General features: G+C 37.4%; 2 protein-coding genes across 36 annotated transcripts in view; one reads left to right on the top strand and one right to left on the bottom strand.

The window, feature by feature from the left end:
- bbox1 (butyrobetaine (gamma), 2-oxoglutarate dioxygenase (gamma-butyrobetaine hydroxylase) 1) overlaps nucleotides 1-4,120 on the top strand; it is a 40,678-nt gene extending 36,558 nt beyond the window's left edge. For both annotated transcript variants that reach the window (XM_079586224.1, XM_079586225.1), the window contains 4 exons: nucleotides 187-292; nucleotides 1,811-2,007; nucleotides 2,369-2,535; nucleotides 2,859-4,120. In XM_079586224.1, the coding sequence (XP_079442350.1) occupies nucleotides 187-292; nucleotides 1,811-2,007; nucleotides 2,369-2,535; nucleotides 2,859-3,019 (631 nt within the window). In that variant the 3' untranslated portion in view covers nucleotides 3,020-4,120. The remainder of the gene's footprint in view (nucleotides 1-186; nucleotides 293-1,810; nucleotides 2,008-2,368; nucleotides 2,536-2,858) is intronic.
- A 275-nt stretch (nucleotides 4,121-4,395) lies between these two features.
- madd (MAP-kinase activating death domain) overlaps nucleotides 4,396-18,736 on the bottom strand; it is a 56,537-nt gene continuing 42,196 nt past the window's right edge. For 14 of the 34 annotated variants that reach the window (XM_079585964.1, XM_079585993.1, XM_079585974.1 and 11 more), the window contains 15 exons: nucleotides 18,032-18,132; nucleotides 17,834-17,917; nucleotides 16,527-16,685; nucleotides 15,970-16,093; nucleotides 15,395-15,457; nucleotides 14,584-14,704; nucleotides 14,134-14,239; nucleotides 13,352-13,462; nucleotides 13,138-13,245; nucleotides 12,857-13,021; nucleotides 12,649-12,721; nucleotides 11,917-12,023; nucleotides 9,152-9,221; nucleotides 6,927-6,973; nucleotides 4,396-6,093 (listed from right to left, as the gene is read on the bottom strand). In XM_079585964.1, coding sequence (XP_079442090.1) covers nucleotides 5,980-6,093; nucleotides 6,927-6,973; nucleotides 9,152-9,221; nucleotides 11,917-12,023; nucleotides 12,649-12,721; nucleotides 12,857-13,021; nucleotides 13,138-13,245; nucleotides 13,352-13,462; nucleotides 14,134-14,239; nucleotides 14,584-14,704; nucleotides 15,395-15,457; nucleotides 15,970-16,093; nucleotides 16,527-16,685; nucleotides 17,834-17,917; nucleotides 18,032-18,132 — 1,553 coding nt within the window. In that variant the 3' untranslated portion in view covers nucleotides 4,396-5,979. Of the gene's footprint in view, nucleotides 6,094-6,926; nucleotides 6,974-9,151; nucleotides 9,222-11,916; nucleotides 12,024-12,648; nucleotides 12,722-12,856; nucleotides 13,022-13,137; nucleotides 13,246-13,351; nucleotides 13,463-14,133; nucleotides 14,240-14,583; nucleotides 14,705-15,394; nucleotides 15,854-15,969; nucleotides 16,094-16,526; nucleotides 16,686-17,833; nucleotides 17,918-18,031; nucleotides 18,133-18,736 lie in introns of all 34 variants that reach the window. The other 20 variants (XM_079585995.1, XM_079585968.1, XM_079585978.1 and 17 more) reach the window with 11 other exon arrangements.

The raw sequence follows: 18,736 nt of genomic DNA, 5'->3' as shown, positions 1-18,736 counted from the left end.
AAAGTGTCTGCTTTGTTCATTGTAGTGATTCCTTAGTCTTTAAATTTACTCTCAAGATGGTACTAAATCAAGAAAGCATTTTACAGCTGTGCTTTCCTACAATAAATACACGGAGAGATGCAGTAAAACTTTACAAGGCCATAGTCACCTGTGCTGATCCACTGTCCCCCCGCTGTGCTCTCACAGACACACGTGGCAAGTGCAGGACAAGCCCAAGGCTAACAATGTTGCGTACACTTCTGGAGAGCTGAGCCTGCACACAGATTACCCTGCTCTGCATCATCCACCTGGGGTGAGTACACACACGCACACACACACACACACACACACACACACACACACACAAACACACAAACAAACGTGTGTGTATATAATATATGTATGTGGGGTGAAGTCAGCAAAATTGGGACACATTTTGGCAAACTGTGCAAATACAAATCAATTATTCATGTTTTAAACAAATGGTCTCTTGTATCTCCAAATATTATACTTTTTTTAAAGGAATATGGGTGTTTTTATAGAGAGAGAGACATAAAGAGACTCAAACATGATAAGAACCATTTTTATTCTACAGCCGTTTTCAGGTAAATTGGGACAGTGGAATTGGTACAGTGGGACACACATTTTCATCTAGTTTGTACTTGGATAATACAATTGCTTACAACAGGATATTGTCGAAATCCTTTTTTAATAGAATTTTTGAAAATGTAAAAGAATAACTTTATTAAAACATACACACTAGCGGATTGTGTTGATGATGATGATGATGATGATGATGATGTTTCATGCACAGCTCTGGGCTCCTTTTTTTTTTCCATGTCTTGGAACCAGTAATAACCTACTTTGTTTTTGTATTCAGAAAACCATTTAATTCCATTAGCACATCTTTGCAAAAAAAACGTTTAACATGTTTGCTAGTTCTTTCGACTTCGGATGGTTTTGTGCCAGAGGCATGACTACATCCACTCACAACACCTTTCACTCTTTTCTCAAGGGTGGATTTGGGAACGCACCATGCCCTGGCCAAATAAAAAGAAATCTAGGTTCCTGGCCTGCCTCCACTCTTACCATGTACTCATTGTTCGTCCCTTTCATTCTTTCTTCACTCCACTGATAATCTCTCGTTTGGTTGACATGGTTTTTTCTCTCCATTTTTCTTTTCTGCCGATAGCTTTGTGACATTTTCTGTAAAACAAAACAACTTTTCACACTAAGCAATGTATTATTGTATAGGATGTCCCACTTTAGCTGAATGCGATCTAACACACATTTTATCTAACATGTATAGGTAAATTGGGACAGTAACAAAACTTGATTTATTTTATTTTATATAGAACGAAGAAAATGGCAAATCAGTGCATAAAATGTAATTACCACATGAACAGATGTAAAATGTATATTGAAATCACTGATCTATATAATGACATTATATCAGTGATTGAATTACTGTTTGCATTAGAATTTAAACCTTAACAATTTTATTAGACTTAAACTATGTATGGGTACTTAACATGTGCTTTCTCAGACATTCCAGCACTTGAGTAATAACCACCCCCGCATGCCGCATGGATATATGACCAATCAAATGTAGATTTTTAAATGAAGTACTGTTGTGACATTTCAAGACCACCCACCATTATCACACTTTTTTTTTTTTTTTTTTAAAGAACACTACATCAAAAAGCTTATTTGTCCCATTTTAGCTGATGTCCCACTTTTTGCTGTCTTCACTCTACAGTATGTAAGTGTGTGTTTTTATATATATATGTATATCTACTGTATATATGTGTGTGTGTGTGTGTGTGTGTAGGTGCAGTTCCTGCATTGTGTCTGTCAGGCTGAACAGGGTGGTGAGAGTGAAGTGGTCGATGGGTTCCACATGGCGGAGCAGCTCCGGAGAGAAGATCCTGAAGCGTTTAACATCCTCTCCTCTCTCAGGGTGGATTTCACAGACAGCGGATCTGACTACTGTGACTTCAGCGTGCAGTCCAAAAACCACATTATAGAGTAAGACAGACTGTGATGCATACATACTCACTCACATAAAAATGCGTAGCTAATGCGATGGATTAGCTTTGTCACTTGTGATCATCATCATCATTGACCACGCGTCAATGATATACTAAATGGCACCATCTCATGGTCAGTTGTGCAACTGAGACTCGCAAGAGCAAAATTTCTACAAATTAATGTTTAAAGGGATAGTCCATTCAAAAAATAATCCTATTTTTTATCCTAATGTTGATCCACACCTGCATGAGTAACACAGAAGTGTACAGGCTGCTTTTATAGTCGACAACAAAACACTCTAAAGTTCTCATAAATCCTGATAGTTTTTAATATACAAAAAAATGTCTGTAATGTGCAGTGTGGACTCTGATGGTCGGGTTGTGAGGATCAACTATAACAACGCCACACGAGACTCGGTGCTGGATGTGCCTCTGCATCAGGTTCAGCTTTTCTACTCGTCTCTCAAGGCCTTTGTGGAGCTGCTCAGCAGGCCTGAGCATGTGTTCACATACAGAATGGAACCAGGTCAGTACGTCCGGTTACCTATTTCAGATTAAGACTGTTTTAACTCGCATTTGTACTATAGGTGACAGTTAGACAAAGATTAAGGTTTTCTCTACATTAGAAAGCTTTTGAATTTGGGATTAGGCTCAGTCGGTGCTTGGCAAACTTTTCCATTTGCGAAGGGTTTTCAAAAACATTTACGGTACTATAATTATTCCAAATTTGAAGCACTTCCCCATTGCCGCTATACTTGTTACTAAACCAAATATGACAACATTAGAATTGAACCTTTTTTTGCACGTCTAAATAAGGGACTGATGCTGGTTGTTCTGATGTCTGCGCAGGTGACTTGGTGACCTTTGATAACTGGCGTCTGCTGCATGGCCGAAAGAGCTACCTGTCACGAGGTCAGAACACAAGACATCTAGAAGGAGCATATCTGGACTGGGATGAGGTCATGTCCCGTCTCAGGGTCCTCCGGAAGACTGTCCGTGGAGACAGCTAGACATCTCTTCATCCTCCACATTGCAGTCATTAGTAACTTTAAAAACAACTCAAGAAAGACATAAAAAGTTTTGCCAGGTAGATATTTGGGCTTCTGTAGTTAATATATTCTATTATTGTGGCCTTTTACTGAAGGGCTCTTTGAGTCTCCAGCACTTTCTTGCACTTACATCACCTGGAAAGCGGTCATTTTAAAAAAAATTTTTTTTACTTGTAATTTCTTTGATAAGGGACAAATTTTTTCAGGTCTTATTAAATGAATGATCACAAGTCTAGATCATTTAGTTTAGAACGAAATATTTAGCTTCTGTGTGGACAACTGCCTGAAGTATCGTACTAGATTAAGCCAATAGTGGGTTTATTCTAATCCACCAATGTTTTTGTCATTCATATGGCCCATGCTATAAAAAGTGACAACTCTAAGTCCGAGATGGCACACTTTGTCAACAGAGAGAAAAAAAGAAAGAGTTTTATCTAACCTGATTATGTCTTACATTTTGTCTTACTTTTCTAACGGTCAGTACTTTTCCCTTTTCTCCACATGAATATTGTTCTAAGACTATCATACAATCATGTTTATGGTAGTTTAAATGCAGTAATTTTTATGTATATCGATTTTACCAATATTGTTTATATTCTGCTTGTTTTGCACTTAATTTTTATTGTAGATTAACGAATCCTTTAATTTGTATTTTCTTGTATTGTAAATAGTAGTTTGGACAACGATGGGCCATTGACCTTTGCAAAGAGAAAAATGTTTTTAACTGGCACAAAAATATTTATAAGCTGATGTCTAAATCAAAGTATCTCTGTTTTGATATATGGAGATTGGATAGTTCATTAAATTATGATCAGTACTTGTGTATAGTGATTGCCATGTGCAGTAGACATTAAGCTATTTGATACTTGAAAAGCCTCAAAGATTAAGTTTTTAAAGAAAACTGGCCAATTTGTATAAATGCAGCAACAATGCAAATGCTCATGCAGCTATTAGTTTATAATGTTGGAGCTGAAGTGTTACTTGTAATGTTTTGGTAACTCTCTGACAGATGTTTTTTTTGTTTGTTTGTTCAAAATTACAATAAAAGACATTTATAATATACCCAGACATATTTCTGTCATTCATGTACTTATACAAAAACTAAAATACTATAAATCTTCTGATTATACCAGAGGTCAGTTTTTGAATGTTGCTAATGAAAAGGTTTTTGATGAAAAAAAAAAAAAAGTTGAAACTGAACTCCAAAATGTAAACCAGTGATTCAATTATGATTCTGTCAGTATTTATTTTATAACATTAGATTTGTGTTGCGATGTTGATTTTCTAGTTTGTATAATAACTGTAATTCACATAGTAAAATTACTTTCAGTCACAGATTTGGGTTGGACATCTTTTATTTTCATATTGCGAAAGCTGTACAGGTTCTATAAATATTTTTAAATGATGAAATATTTACATCCATGTCTCTATTCTTTCCTTTCCCTCTGGTTCTAAACAATACAGACTAAAATGAAAGCCCAAATAATGTGCAACTGTATCTCACACTCACACTTACAGATACACCGTCCACCTCAACATCCGTTTTGGGAGACTTGGACTCTGGGAAATCAGTTGTGCTATTTACATCTCTAAATCATTAGTGAGTGGGCTTTTCAATTACATTTACAGTCTGCATACAACAACGGAATTGAACGCAAAACAACAGCTTTTCTTTGTGTGCACATTCATACATGTAAATGATTAAAAGTGTGAGCAAACCATAAAAGAATATTAAAATATGTGAATGTGACAGCTGTACTGCCCAATCTAGTAGTCAAGAAGAGATGATCAGAGAAAATGTGCACCTCTAAGAACAGACATACTCTCTTTTTCATCTGTGTTTCTAACACAAACACACACAGACACACACACAAGCAGAAAGAGGACACTTCAAACAGGACATTTTGGACAAGACTTTTCCATCATTTGTCAAACAATCTCCAAATGTAACCGTCTTCTAGATCAATAATGCCATTTTCATTGCCGTGTCAAAAAAACGGCAACAAACAAACAGAAAACATAGAAGCGATGCTTGGAGGACAGTGGATGAACTCTAGAAGGACGTGACTGGACTTGTTCTTGGTACGCACTAGTGATAGTATTGCACATCTAGAAAACAAACTACAGTTTTTCATAAACATTTCCGTTGCTTTTTCAGCATTGCTTCAGGGATGTACAGATTTCTTCCTTTTTTAAATATTCATTATTTTCAACAAGTGACATGCATTTTAACACAGCAGTTCACAGACAGGGAACTTTACAGCAGAAATAGCACAGTAGTTTGAGCCTCACGTGGCAAGAGCTAAAGAGATACACTTACAGCAGGTAAAGGAGGGCGAAACGAACATTTAGGAATGGGACGGAGGGTTAAGGCAAACCCCTCATACGTGGCAGCGCAAGATTGCAAAGACTTGAACATTTCACCCACAACAGACAGAACAGACTGGAATTTACAGTACAACTTCGCACATAAATATTAAATACACAGCCTGTTGACTGATATCAGAGGGGGTCGAAGAGCCTGATCTCTGCATGCCAGCGCCAACTCGCAAGAGCTGCGCATGGGACGTGCATTCAACCAAATGCCTCCGATTGCAATAAATAAAAGTGTATAAATGGGAGGGCGCCAACCAATAGTATTCAAAGTCTATTCTTGTTCTGGTTGGTCCATACTATGAGAATGAAACACCAGTATTTTAGTGTCGGACTGGAATACTATATCGGGTACGTGATTATTACTATAATACGAATGGGTCGTTTCTTTTAGGACAAATGTGTTGAATATGTGAATACATCTAGATGTGAATTGGTACAGGAGCAGAGGTCCTTAAAAGGAGCTTGGCAAGAGTGTCAGCTTGTATTGAACAGGAGTATTGCAGGAGTTCAGGAGCGGGATGAAGTAAACGTAGGAGAGAAATGTGCTAGCTCGGTAGTGGACGAGGGGACAGCATCTTGGGCTTGCCCTCTGACTCTTTCCCTTTGACCGCCGCCATGTAGGAGAAGAGGCAGAGCACCGAGTAACAGATCTGATTTGCCTGTTTGAGACAGAAGAGTTAAACACAGTTATTTACGTGAAAAAGGGGAAGAAAGTATATCACTCTATCTATACTGTATTGAAGGGCTAGGCAAAAACACGGATTTCCCCGTTCTTTTGAGTGAATCAAAGACATCCAGGTCGACCAGTGTATTCCTGCGACTGAGATATGGAGAAAAAACCCTTGAGGAAACCTATTCACCCGATGGAGTTTAGGTTTATTATTGGGTAATATTATCAATTTGACTGCACTGACTAACTTGAACTGAATTGAGCTGGATGATGACACCAGAGCTGCTTTATACTTATAGATGGCTCGACTTTGTTTCATAATTCACGAATTTTGCAACATTATTGAATTGACTGAAATGAGCTGCATAACAAGATCATTGTCTTCTGTATAACTGCTGAATTGAACTCGTTTCATAATTGATGAACTTTACAGTTATTGAACTGGACTGAATCAACACTGTAGTAACTTGAGCTGAATAATGATGACACGGTTGTCTCATACTGTATGCATCATTGTTTGTTATTATCCTGTTTATCACAGTGAAGCTGCTTTGAAACAATCTGTACTGTATAAAGTGCTATACAAATAAAGGTGACTTGACTACTCATGAACGAATCATAAAAAATAAAAAACCTATACCAAAGTAGAAGATCCTTGTATCATTACTTAGTTTTTATTTTGCTATGCAACCAAAATAGGCCCAAATATACGTAAAATGATTCGGAATTGAATTAAGAGCTTGTGAATCGGATTGAATCTGAAAATCTGTATCGATACCCAGCCCTACTGTGTATAGTATTGTATGAATACTGAAATCTTACCATAGGAGTCTTGTACTTATGGATCACCACTTCTTTAGTTTCAGGAACTGCAAATCCCGTGCAAGACACAAAATAAAAAGTTCAACAGCAGTGGAATAACAAATCTGAATTATTCAAGGGCAAGGGGCGGAAACAGAGAGAAAGAAAGAGTGATAGAGAGAGAGAGAGAGAGAGAGAGAGAGAGAGAGAGAGATAGAGAGAGAGCGAGAGAGCGAGAGAGAGAGAGAGAGAGAGAGAGAGAGAGAGAGAGAGAGAGAGAGAGAGAGAGAGAGAGAGAGAGAGAGAGAGAGAGAGAGAGAGAGAGAGAGAGGAGGCATACATACGGCCCATGACAATTGATTATTAATAAATCTATATCTGGCCCTGCAACGTTCAGAGCAAAAGAGCTCTGAATCTTGCAGCAGAAGAGCAGCACTCATATAGTTCATATGACTGAACACAACAGGATTTATCATCAGCTGAGAAACTCTTATGCAATGGGGAACTGAATCAAGGCAGGCTCAAGAGGAGGAGAAAGAAAGAGTAAGAGAGGTGGAGGATAGATGGAGAAATCCGAGAGAGAGAGAGAGAGAGAGAGAGAGAGAGAGAGAGAGAGAGAGAGAGAGAGAGAGAGAGAGAGAGAGAGAGAGAGAGAGAGAGAGAGAGAGAGAGAGAGAGAGAGAGAGAGAGAGAGAGAGAAAGAAAGAAAGAAAGAAAGAAAGAAAGAAAGAAAGAAAGAAAGAAAGAAAGAAAGAAAGAAAGAAAGAAAGAAAGAAAGTAAGAGAGGGAATTTCATTGCAAGTTGAAGTTGGAAGGGAATCCGAGGTCTGCTGGGTTTTTCCATCACTGGCATGACTTATACTACAGGCAGGAGTGTATGAACTCGAGTTTAGGAGAAGCGACATCTGACATGAAGGCAGTGCAGATGAGGAGTCGACAGCCATTAGTGGTGAAAGAGGGTGTATGAGAGATGATGACAGATGGAGAGTTAAATGAGGAGGACAGGTGAGGGAAGAGAAGAAGAAAAGATAAAGGTGACAGCACTTTACCTGCTGGAGAATGAAGGTTTTCATAGCAGCAAAGATGAGGGGCGGATTACAAAAAGGAAGCACAAAGACACAGCACTAACCCAGTCTAGAGCCGACCCTGTGACTGCAGAAGAGATTTCATACACTACAACTCCAAAAGATCCAGTTAAATGATCTTCGCACGGTTTAGTTATTATCTAAACTCTACCATGACTTCTATTCTGAAGACTATGACAAACATTAAAGCCGTATTCTTGATTTAAACTGTGACTCCTTCCAAAAGATGCATCTGAGGAAACAACTGCAATCTAAATCTAAGCTGATCAATGAATTATTCACAGAACAACTTGAACGGTGCCTTATTTCTCAAAGCTGCTGCTGTCGGTCAAGATCTTTGCAGAATCCTTTACCCCTTCCTCCAGGCCTGATCAGATCAGTGTGTTGTCTTGATATCTTGCTTTAGCTCATAAATAGAGCATTAGTTAACAGGTTAGCGCTAGGCTAAAGAAAGGGAAATGTTTTTAGCTTTGGTGGTAACACAGTGTTATATGTGAATGATACATATAGTACATATAGATAGTAATACTTGTTTTCTAGTTAAAACTGATAACTAGATGTTATTAAAATTATATCGTTTTTGTTCAAATAAATGAAAATTTACACTACATGATAATGTAGTAATCCCTAAAATGATCAATTTGAGTTTTTAGAGTATGATAAAGAGGAAATGAACAACAACAATTAAATACACAATAACTGACAAATAAATAATGATAATAACAAAAACAAATATTGGCTAATAACAGATATGGTACTGGTATATTGTGCATCCCTATATGTAGTTAAAAAACTGTAACAAACATATTTTCATGATTGATAATTAATAGGCCTGAATAGTTGTCTAAAAAAGTTGTCTCAGTCAATGAAATGGTTTTGGGTCCAAGGGGGGACAGGATTCTGCGGGCTGATAGGATCGTGCTCCTTTTAGGTATCACATTTGATGTAACATTTCATCCCCAGAAGCTGCATTAATGAAGCAACCGCTAAAACTATGGTCCTACTTCTGTCTTCTATAACCTCCGCTCCTGAAGCTCACACATGTCGTTCTGACCGCCACATCTAACAGTACTGAACGTGATAACTTCTCTGCTCTGCATGTGACTGAGTTACTGCTGTGTCGCGCGCGTACAGGCCTAGAATCAAAATGGGGGTAATTACCAAACTCCTCCAGGACAAAGACTCCTTTCACTGTATTGCACTTTTTAATGTGACTCAGCTCTATGAAAACCTAAAAACAAACAAAAAACAAACAAAAAAACAACAGGACACACTGTTACCAACTCAATCACACACTTGTGAGAAAACAAAACAAAAAGTATTTTTTGAAGAGATGACAATCTGGACAGTTAGTAACTGTAAAATAGGGAGAAACGGAGAAAGAACATGATAAGCAAGCTGTTAAAAAACTATCAAAACTAAAATATGACTGCACAGAAAGAGAAATTTCCATGTTGACAGGATTACATGGGCCAGTGACGCAAATGGAGAGAGCTGTGAAAGTTTCAACGCCTGAGCAGCATTTATGGGTCTCTTTATATGCTAGAGTTAAAATAAGCCCAGATATATATATTTTTTGTCATTCTGAAATTGTATTAAATTAATCAAGTCAACAGCCTTAAGTATTCAGAGAGTCTCGCTTTAAAGAGAATCACTTCGTATTAACAATCCTTTACAATATGAATGTATAACGTGTTCTTGAGACACTGGAGACTTGTGTAACAAATGTATTTTTGAAGCACTAAAGAGCTAATGTGAACCTGCAGTTGTGAACATTCGCACCAAAAGTGGGAACGAAATCATGGCACTGATCCCCTACGTGCTGAAAAGGCCCATGCAAAGACATCCATGGAAAATTCCATCATCAGAAGAAAAAAGAAAAGAAAAAAAAGACATGACACAGACCAAAAAGGAACCAAAAAGAGAGAGAAAATAATACAAAAGACATAAAAAATAAGCACACAGGAGTGACGTCTGCCAGAAAAGCAACAAGGAAAAGAATGAAAAAGTAAATGACAATGTTACGCTAAAAAGCAGACTGCAGAGGTTGTGTACCTTCCGCTCCTTGCAGGGGGAGAGAGCATGGGAGAGAAACGGTTTGGATTATTATTGGACAAAAAGAGCAGAAAACACCCTCTGGTGCTACGAGCCCACTCTTACAGGATTAAACTACAACCACTGGTTCCATCCAGAAAGAACAGTCATATTGCATTAACTGTTAATATCTGCCATTATGTTTACGTTCGTTTTGAAGCCCTGATGTGTTCCCACCCCATTACCCTCCATGCCTCCTCCACCAGCAACGAAGACCAGCTCCCTCACACATGCCTACAGCCAAAACAGAATAGTGCCAAAACCATTACAACACACAACTACGCTACATAGAGGATTCTTAAAGTTTTCAACAATGCTGGACTCTTGTTAGCACTCTGTAATCAAGTAACTGCCTACTAGTGACCATAGAGAGGCACCGATGCATCATAACGATATATTAAAGGGATAGTTCAGCCAACAATTAAAACTCTGTCATCGTTTACTCACCCTCATATCATTACAAATCTGTATGCATTCCTTTTTCTGAAGAACATACAAAAAACTGTTTGGGTTTTCATCGACTTCCAGTGTATTGTCAATGGAAACCGAAACTTAGGTTACAAACATTCATCAAAATATCTTCTTCTTTCATGTAGCACAGAAGAAAGCAAGTCATAAAGGTTTGGAATGACATGAGGGTGAGAAAATGATGACAGAATTGTAATTTTTTTTGGAGAACTATACCTTTAGGTAATTACAGCAACTGAAGACTATAACCTAGGAAAACAGTTTAAAAAAAGTTAGTATGTTAGATAGAACAAAAGCTTTAAGGTTTACATAGTTTGCTAATCACTCCAGTCTTTTCCAGAGTATCAGCGTTATGTAACTACTGCTTTTCGCCTTAAGGGAGTTCACTATTGGGATATGCGTTTTATTTTGTTTTTATCAAAAAGAAAACTTTTGTTTTTTAGAAATACGTTCAGTGCATGTCAGTTTCCCTCCTCTTTGAAATGTCTTTACATATGTTCTTTTTGAAAAGCAGCGTATCAAGTGTCAAATTAACCAGGTTAAATGGTCCCAGAACAGTGGTATTAGGTCACAGAAGGAGGCCATGTGGTCTTAATCACAAGTAGCATCTATAAAATCAGGTTTATTAAGAACTATTACATGATTGTCTCCCATTAGAACCAATTTAAAGCTTTTTTAAAATACTTGGTCAAGTATACAACTAAACCTCCCTAAAGTGGTTTTAAATAAGAAAAGTCTTTTTTAAACCTCCCCAGCAATGTATTTTGTACATGACCACTTTGAATATGTTTTGCACAAGGTTCTACGTCTTACCTCTGGCACACCAACACTCACAAACCGACATCACACCAACACTCACAAACCGTAAGGACCAGAGCCGGGCGCTGTGACCATTAACACGTCATACTAACACACACAGCGGGTGGAATGTTCTGACATTTGAGAAAGTAAATCTCTGCTTGTGATTAAGCAACCCAAAAACAAACATCCAGCAAATAAAGCCAAAAAACAACGACGACAACAACAACAACAGCTATTCCTCTTAAGAGATTCTTCAGGAACAACGCTCACATTTTTTAAAAGCTTCCAGCTTAGTTTGGATTTGACTGTGTATTTAATTATTTAGCCCATGGTTTTGTAACTTTGTGAGTTGTTCCAAAAAACTTCTCAGAGGAAGGAAGGCACAAATAGAAAGAAAGAGTGAGAGGAAGGAGAAGAGCTATGGAGAGGTGATGAGATGAGTTTAGACAAGAAGTGGCAGAAAAGAGAAACAGGGGAATGAATGGACTGAGAATGAGAGGAAGGGTTGGTGCTGAATTTGGCAAGCACTTTGTCATGATTACGATAAAGGTGACACCTCTTACCTGGCTGTGCATAAATTTGAGGTTGATGCCTTCCAGCGTGACCTGAAGGAGACCACCCTCCCCTGTCTTCATGTCCTGAACCGGAAACTCACCTCCCAGCTCTGGACCTACACACAAAAAAAGAGAGAGAGAATTTTTTTTTTTTATTATATTTAAAAAAACAAAACAAAAGGGTGAATTCAGGTAGATGACTGTCAAAAAGTGGCCCATTTTTACCTAAATTTACCCTACAAACACATAAATAAAAAAATTGGGGTCAGTAAGATTTGTTTAAAGAAAATTACAACTTTTTATTCAGCAAAGACATTCAATTGATCAAAAATAACAGTACAGGCATGAATAATGTTACAAAAGATTTATGTTTAAAGAAATGCTGTTCTTTTGAACTTTATATTCATCAAATAATCGTGAAAACAGTGTATTACGGTTTCCACAAAAATATTAAGCAGCACAAATTACATCATATTATCCTATTAGATTTCTGAAGGATCATGTGACACTGAAGACTGAAGTAATGGCTCCTGAATATTCAGCTTTGCCATCACAGAAAACACACAACACCACAAAACGGTTATTGTAATAATGTAACAAATCGTAGTAGTTCACAATATACAGTATAGTGTTTTTACTGTATTTTTTTTTTATGTAATCGAAAATACTTTCAATAATTTACATTTTTTTCTCACCAACCCCAAACTTTTTGAAGTGTAGTGTACAAAAAACACAATGTACCTGGTTTGATGCTTTGTTGTCGTGCAGCAGCACGCTCCATGCTGTCTTTAACACAGTAGTATAGTTCCCGACACTTAACACAAAAAACACAGAAAGAGAGGTGAAGTGCAGTAATTGAGACTTAATTACACTAGAAACAATAGTGTGAATTGAGAGTGAGAGAGTATGTGTGAACGACAGTATGCCTTTACATTGATGTGCGTCTCACCTTCTTGGTGTAGAACTTGTTAAGCTGTGTCTCTTGGCCGTTCCTCCTCCACAGACACAACACTTTGGTCTTGGGACAGTAGGTCATGTTAATGAGCTTCTCATACCACCAGCGCTCATAGACTGTGCCAATGTTACTGCGCAAGACGATGCAGTCGTCACACACCTAAACACACACAAGGAAGAGGAAAGACGGACTGAATGCTCATTTACAATATATTTTTATGCAGACAAGTTAAATAGAATAAAAAAAGGAGGCATGCAGACGCACACAACTCCTACCTCCATGAAAAATATGTCACCAGTTGTATCAGTCCCAGCATGCACAACAAATGTCTGCTTCTTAATGTGTCGGCTTCCACTTGGCCTGAGGGAAAGCTCTCGGCCACTCTGCAGCAAAACACACAATCTGTCAATCACTCATAACCTGATCATAATATGTTCAGCCACTGGCTTACATGCAACAGCTGCAACTTTTCATCTGACCGGCTCTTACCAAATTTGCAAGGCGGTCCAGGACTTCATTGACCTCCTGACTGTGTGTGAGGCCGATGTGAGATTTCCCCATAAGACGCCGTACCTTCTTCCTGATGTCATTTTTAGTGACCTAGATAAATGAAGCAGTAATAGTTCGAGTACATGACCGAACAAAAGCTTGGGGTCAGCAAGCTATTTCATGTTTTTGAAACAAGTCTCTTATGCCCACCAAGGATGTATTTATTTGATCAAAAACACAGTAATATTGTGAAATATTATAACAATTCAAAATGTATTTTATTCCTATGATGGCAAAGCTGAATTTTCAGCAGCCATTACTCCAGTCTTCAATGTCACACGATTATACAGACATCATTGCTGATTTGAAACTTTTCTTATTTTTATAAATGTTGAAAACAATTATGCTGCTTGATATTTTAGTAGAAATCATGTACTCATTGTTCAGGATTCTTTGATGAAAAGAAAGTATAAAAAAAAACAGCATTTGTTTTAAATATTTTTTTATTTCAATTTCTTCACAGGGACTTTTGATCAAATTAATGCGTCCTTGGTGAAGTTTTTATTTCTTTACAACATCAAAAAATATCTATAAATCTATACATACTTTGTTAAAACGGTATCAAAACTACAATAAAATGTGTATAGTAAAATATCGAAACATACGGTCATAAACAATCATTCAGCTGAATAAAAGCCTTAATTTCTTACCCCAAACTGTTCACTAATATCCATATTGATTGAAGTATATTCGAAGGAATGAGAGTGAGTGTTTGTGTATACCTTCATCATAAGCATGTAGGCGATCATGTTGTGCAGGAGAGTGGACAGTAGTCTGTCCTCATCGTCCTCCAGTCTCTTGCGGTCATGATCTCCCAGAGACAGATATCTGATAAACCACAGCACAGTCATGTTTGGACAGCGTAATCAAAATACAACATATTGTGAATATTGTGAAAAGGTTTTCATAGCTGTAAGCAATAATCATCAAAATTATAACAAATAAAGGCTTGAAATATCTTGCGTTGCATGTAATGAGTCTATATGATATATTAGTTTCACCTTTTAAGTAGAATTACTGAAATAAATTAACTTTTGCACGATATTATAATTTTTCGAGTTTCACCTGTACTTTTCAAAATCAGACAATTCATGTTGGGCTAGCTTTTTTATCCATTTTGTGTTGTTTTTATTGCTTTCGAATCGGTGTGAAGACTTACAGAACACACTAACCTGTCAATCATTTCTTGTGGTCCCTGATCCATCCCCATTCCTTCCCGCTCCAACATTACAGCATCCAAGTAGGCATCCTCCCAGAACTGCACCTGATCCCACAGAGTAGAGCGCTCCTTACCTACACATACACACACATTTTAACTCTTAACTTGAATAAAACAATATTTCAACTCAACTCAACATGCCAGCGTGAACATTTATTAAGGTAAACGTCAGATGTTCAAAACCATAAAGTCGTAAAACTAAAATGATTTGGATATTACACTAAAAACCCCACAAAAATGAACACACAGATAGTTCAAACAGAGCCAAAGCAACTACACAGCATGCTATAATAAATAAAGCTTGCTATCAAACCATATCGAATTAATTTTAACACAGAGTTTAACACACGCCTCCATACATCTGCTTATTGTTTCAGCATTCACATTCTCTCAAGCAGCTTTTATCACCCCTCAATTTCACACAAACACATTCAATTACTAAATAAAATTGGCTTGTCTGATCTGTCTGGTTTGTGTATTTTAATTCTCTTATCACATTTCAGGTACAAGCACAATAAATGGACCATACATTCATGCAAAATTGCAAATAATACCATGCACACACCAATACATTCAAATATTTATAAAACAAACAAACAAACAAACAAACAAACAAACAAACAAACAAACAAACACCCTACATGCTCCATACAAGGCTTAAACACACAGTCATAGTATGGATGTGAGGGAAGGCATGTAGTGTCTAATACTACAATCCCAAAATACACACATCCAAAATGTCAAAGGTCACAGTTTATCCATACTCAGAGAAAAGGTTTCCATGGCAGCATCCTCCAGTTGGTCCCAAACTGAGCTTTTATCTCGCCCTTCGTGGCATTAAATGGGAGGAGAAAAAAGAAAAAGGGGAGAGAGAGGGAAAAAGAGGAGGCCGCAGTACAGGAGGCAAAGAAAGTGTTAGAGTATTAGAAGCAAAGCTGAATGATGTAAGGGATATTCAAACCAATAATACATCACATGCTGGTTAATATGAGGACGTATTTGGAACAAATTAACAGAGAAGCTGTAGTGGTCAGTATGCAAGCATGGTTTACAGAATAAACTGTTGCAAACTGAATCTAGACAGTAATAAAGGATTGTTCTGTGCAGCGGACATGTTTTTACAATTTTTAAACATTAAGGTTATGGAAACAGAGACAACATTTGGAAATAACTCTTTCATTCTTAATTAACATGGACATTGGAAAATACACCAGAGCTGATTACTAAAGCAGTGAGTAAGGACATGGAAGAAGAAAAGAAAAAAAAAAGTGCGAGAACAAACAAAATGAATGAAAGTAAATGAATGCTGAATAGATTAAGGAGGAAGAGTAACTCTTACCCAGCAGCCCCTCACACAGGTAGATCCTCATGCTAACATCCTCAAGGGGCGGTGCTGGTGCTGGTGCTCCCTTATTGACACTAACAGGCCCCTTCACTCCTGGCTTCAGCATATGGGTCTTGCCCTATATGACAAACAACCGTTTAAATGTTTGGGGTAAGAACTTCATGCTTTTATTCAGCAAAGACACATTTATTTGATCAGCCATAAGACAGAAGTATATATAAACAAATATTTAAATATGTATTTCATATATTCATTATTTTATTTGTTGTCACATGGTCAGTCGAAATTTGTTTGGTGTTTAAAAGTACACAATGTAACTTGTTTTGGGCAAAATGTAAAAAAAATTATATAAGCGAGTACTGTACATCATGAATCCATCTTCCAAACCGTGTTTTTGCCTTATCACATATGACTACGGTATGCCTATATTTTACACATAAACAGAGAGAAGTAGTTCCGGCTACAATGTTCTTCCACAAGACGTATTTTGACAGTGAGGATGACTGCAACTAAGCCTGTGGATATGGATAATTTATGCAAGAGATGCTCACAAACACAGAGCTGGTCGCAGGGTTGGTCTCAATCTCGCTGTCGGACAGTGTGCCACGGGACAGGTTGAGATGTTGCGCGTGTCTTCCTGTCTGGCCGTCTCCAGCAGTGCTGCTCAGGTCGCTGTCCGCACCCAGTGTTTCACCTGAGCTGTTACTCACCTATAGATCCAAAGTCAGAGATCAGCAATAGTACAGCAAACAAGAGAGATTGTATGACTTCTTAAAGGGATAGTTCATAAAAAGTACTATATATATATATCATCTGTATGATTTTTTTATTTCTGTGAAACAAAACAAATTAAAACTTATTTTTTTTACACTACTGTTCCAATGTTTTGGGTTGGGTTTTTTTTTTGGTTTTTTTTTTTTTAAAGTCTCGTACACTCACCAAGGTTGCATTTATTTGATCAAGAAAGAAGAAAAATAAAAACAGTAATAGTGAAAAATTATTACAATTTAGAATAACTTTTCTATTTTAATGGGATAGTTCACTTTAAAACTTAGTTCAATTTGAAAAACTTTAGTTCAATTTGAAACTTGAGGGTGAGTATATGATGACATAATTTTAATTTTAAAGTGAACTATCCCTTTAATGTATTTAAAAATGTATCCTGTGATGGCAAAGCTGAATTTTCAGCATCATTAGGCTACTCAAGTCTTCAGTGTCACACAATCTTTCAGAAATCATTCTAATATTCTAATATGAAAATAGTTGTTCTGCTTAATATTTTTGTGGAAACCATGACAATGTTTTTCAGGATTCTATGATTAAAAAAAGATAGTTCAAAAGAACAGCATTTTTTTGATACCAAAATCTTTAGTAACATTATACATGTTTTTACATGTCACTTTTGATCAATTTAATGCATCGTTTCTGAATGAAAGTATAAGAAAAAAATTACTGACCCGATATTTTTGAATGGTAGTGTATAAAATGTATTCCATGTATTTTGCTATTTAAGCTGAGTGTGACAAACAGACTGAAACCTACATAATTTATTAACAGATATTAGTATAACATTCAGAACACTTGGAATAGAGTGTAAGAGTCATGTTGACTACTTTTATAGTCAGTGAGATCATTCTGCATAAAATCTCATTTTGGGGTCTACAACAGAAAGAAAATCACCAAAGGTTGTAATGAATAGGGGGGTTGGGGCACTAAGAGAAATTAACAAACTTGTATATAATGCAAGAAAGAAAGAAAGAAATAAGACTGTAAAAGCAGTAAGAGAACTGTCAGTGGAATGTACAGAAGTGAATGAAAGGGAAAGGGTGGCAGCGTCTCAGTATTGGCCGTGCCCTACCACTGTGCTAGCCTCTGAGTCCTGACTGTTGCTTCTCGTCAGAGCAGGAGGCTCGGAGCTCGCCAGGGACTCTGTGTCACTCTTCTGGAGAAGGGATAAGCATGAAGAACGTGGATGAAATAGTATGCATAGCTATATTTCCAGGCATTCAACTTCAAAATAAAATAAAATAAATTGTGATATTAGGTTAACACCAACCTGTGAGCCAGACGTCACACTGAGGCCACTGTCAGCACTGATCTGTGATTTCTTTTCATCAGTGTCTCCACCTTCTAGACGCTGTTTTGCTCCTTCGGCCCCTGTAGAAAACATACAATCAGCTCTTCCATCCATTAACTCTCTGCTCTGCATTCTGGGACGTCACATGACTAACAGTGAGCTGAAGCCATCTCTGTTCTACAGAGCGACATGAAAGTTATCGGTTTCACCGTGGGGAATAATGCTATTTCAGCCGGCTGCCACTCATTAGACTATGCGGAGCAGACAGACAGAAACAAACAAATAATGCTTGGGGTCATATTGGGGAAACTCACAGAAGCACATCAGCTGACAGTGGGCCAGATTCAGTTCACACACAGTAATGCTAGACAAAAGCAGTCACACATGCAGGCAAACACAGTCAACTAATCGAACAGGAGGAAGCTTCAGATGCTATTAGCACACTCACTGCTTCTTAAATGAAGAAACCTATATTGTGCTTCAAAACCCCAACTTGGTTACAACTGATTACGCTGTACAAGGCATCAAGACCAAAAAAAAAAAAAACACTTAAGCTGTACTCCAAATCTTCCACTGTAAAATTAGCCAAGTGAAACAGAATGCATGTGAACTTTGAAACTCTTTTAATACTCGACTGAAACAAGTAACTGAAATCTGGCCTGATTGTAGTTTATCTCACATCTC

Source organism: Phoxinus phoxinus (genome assembly GCF_949152265.1).
Source record: "Phoxinus phoxinus genome assembly, chromosome: 2".
Lineage (NCBI taxonomy): Eukaryota > Metazoa > Chordata > Actinopteri > Cypriniformes > Leuciscidae > Phoxinus > Phoxinus phoxinus.
Note: the sequence above shows the minus strand (reverse complement) of the source record. Positions and strands in the feature narration are given on the sequence as shown.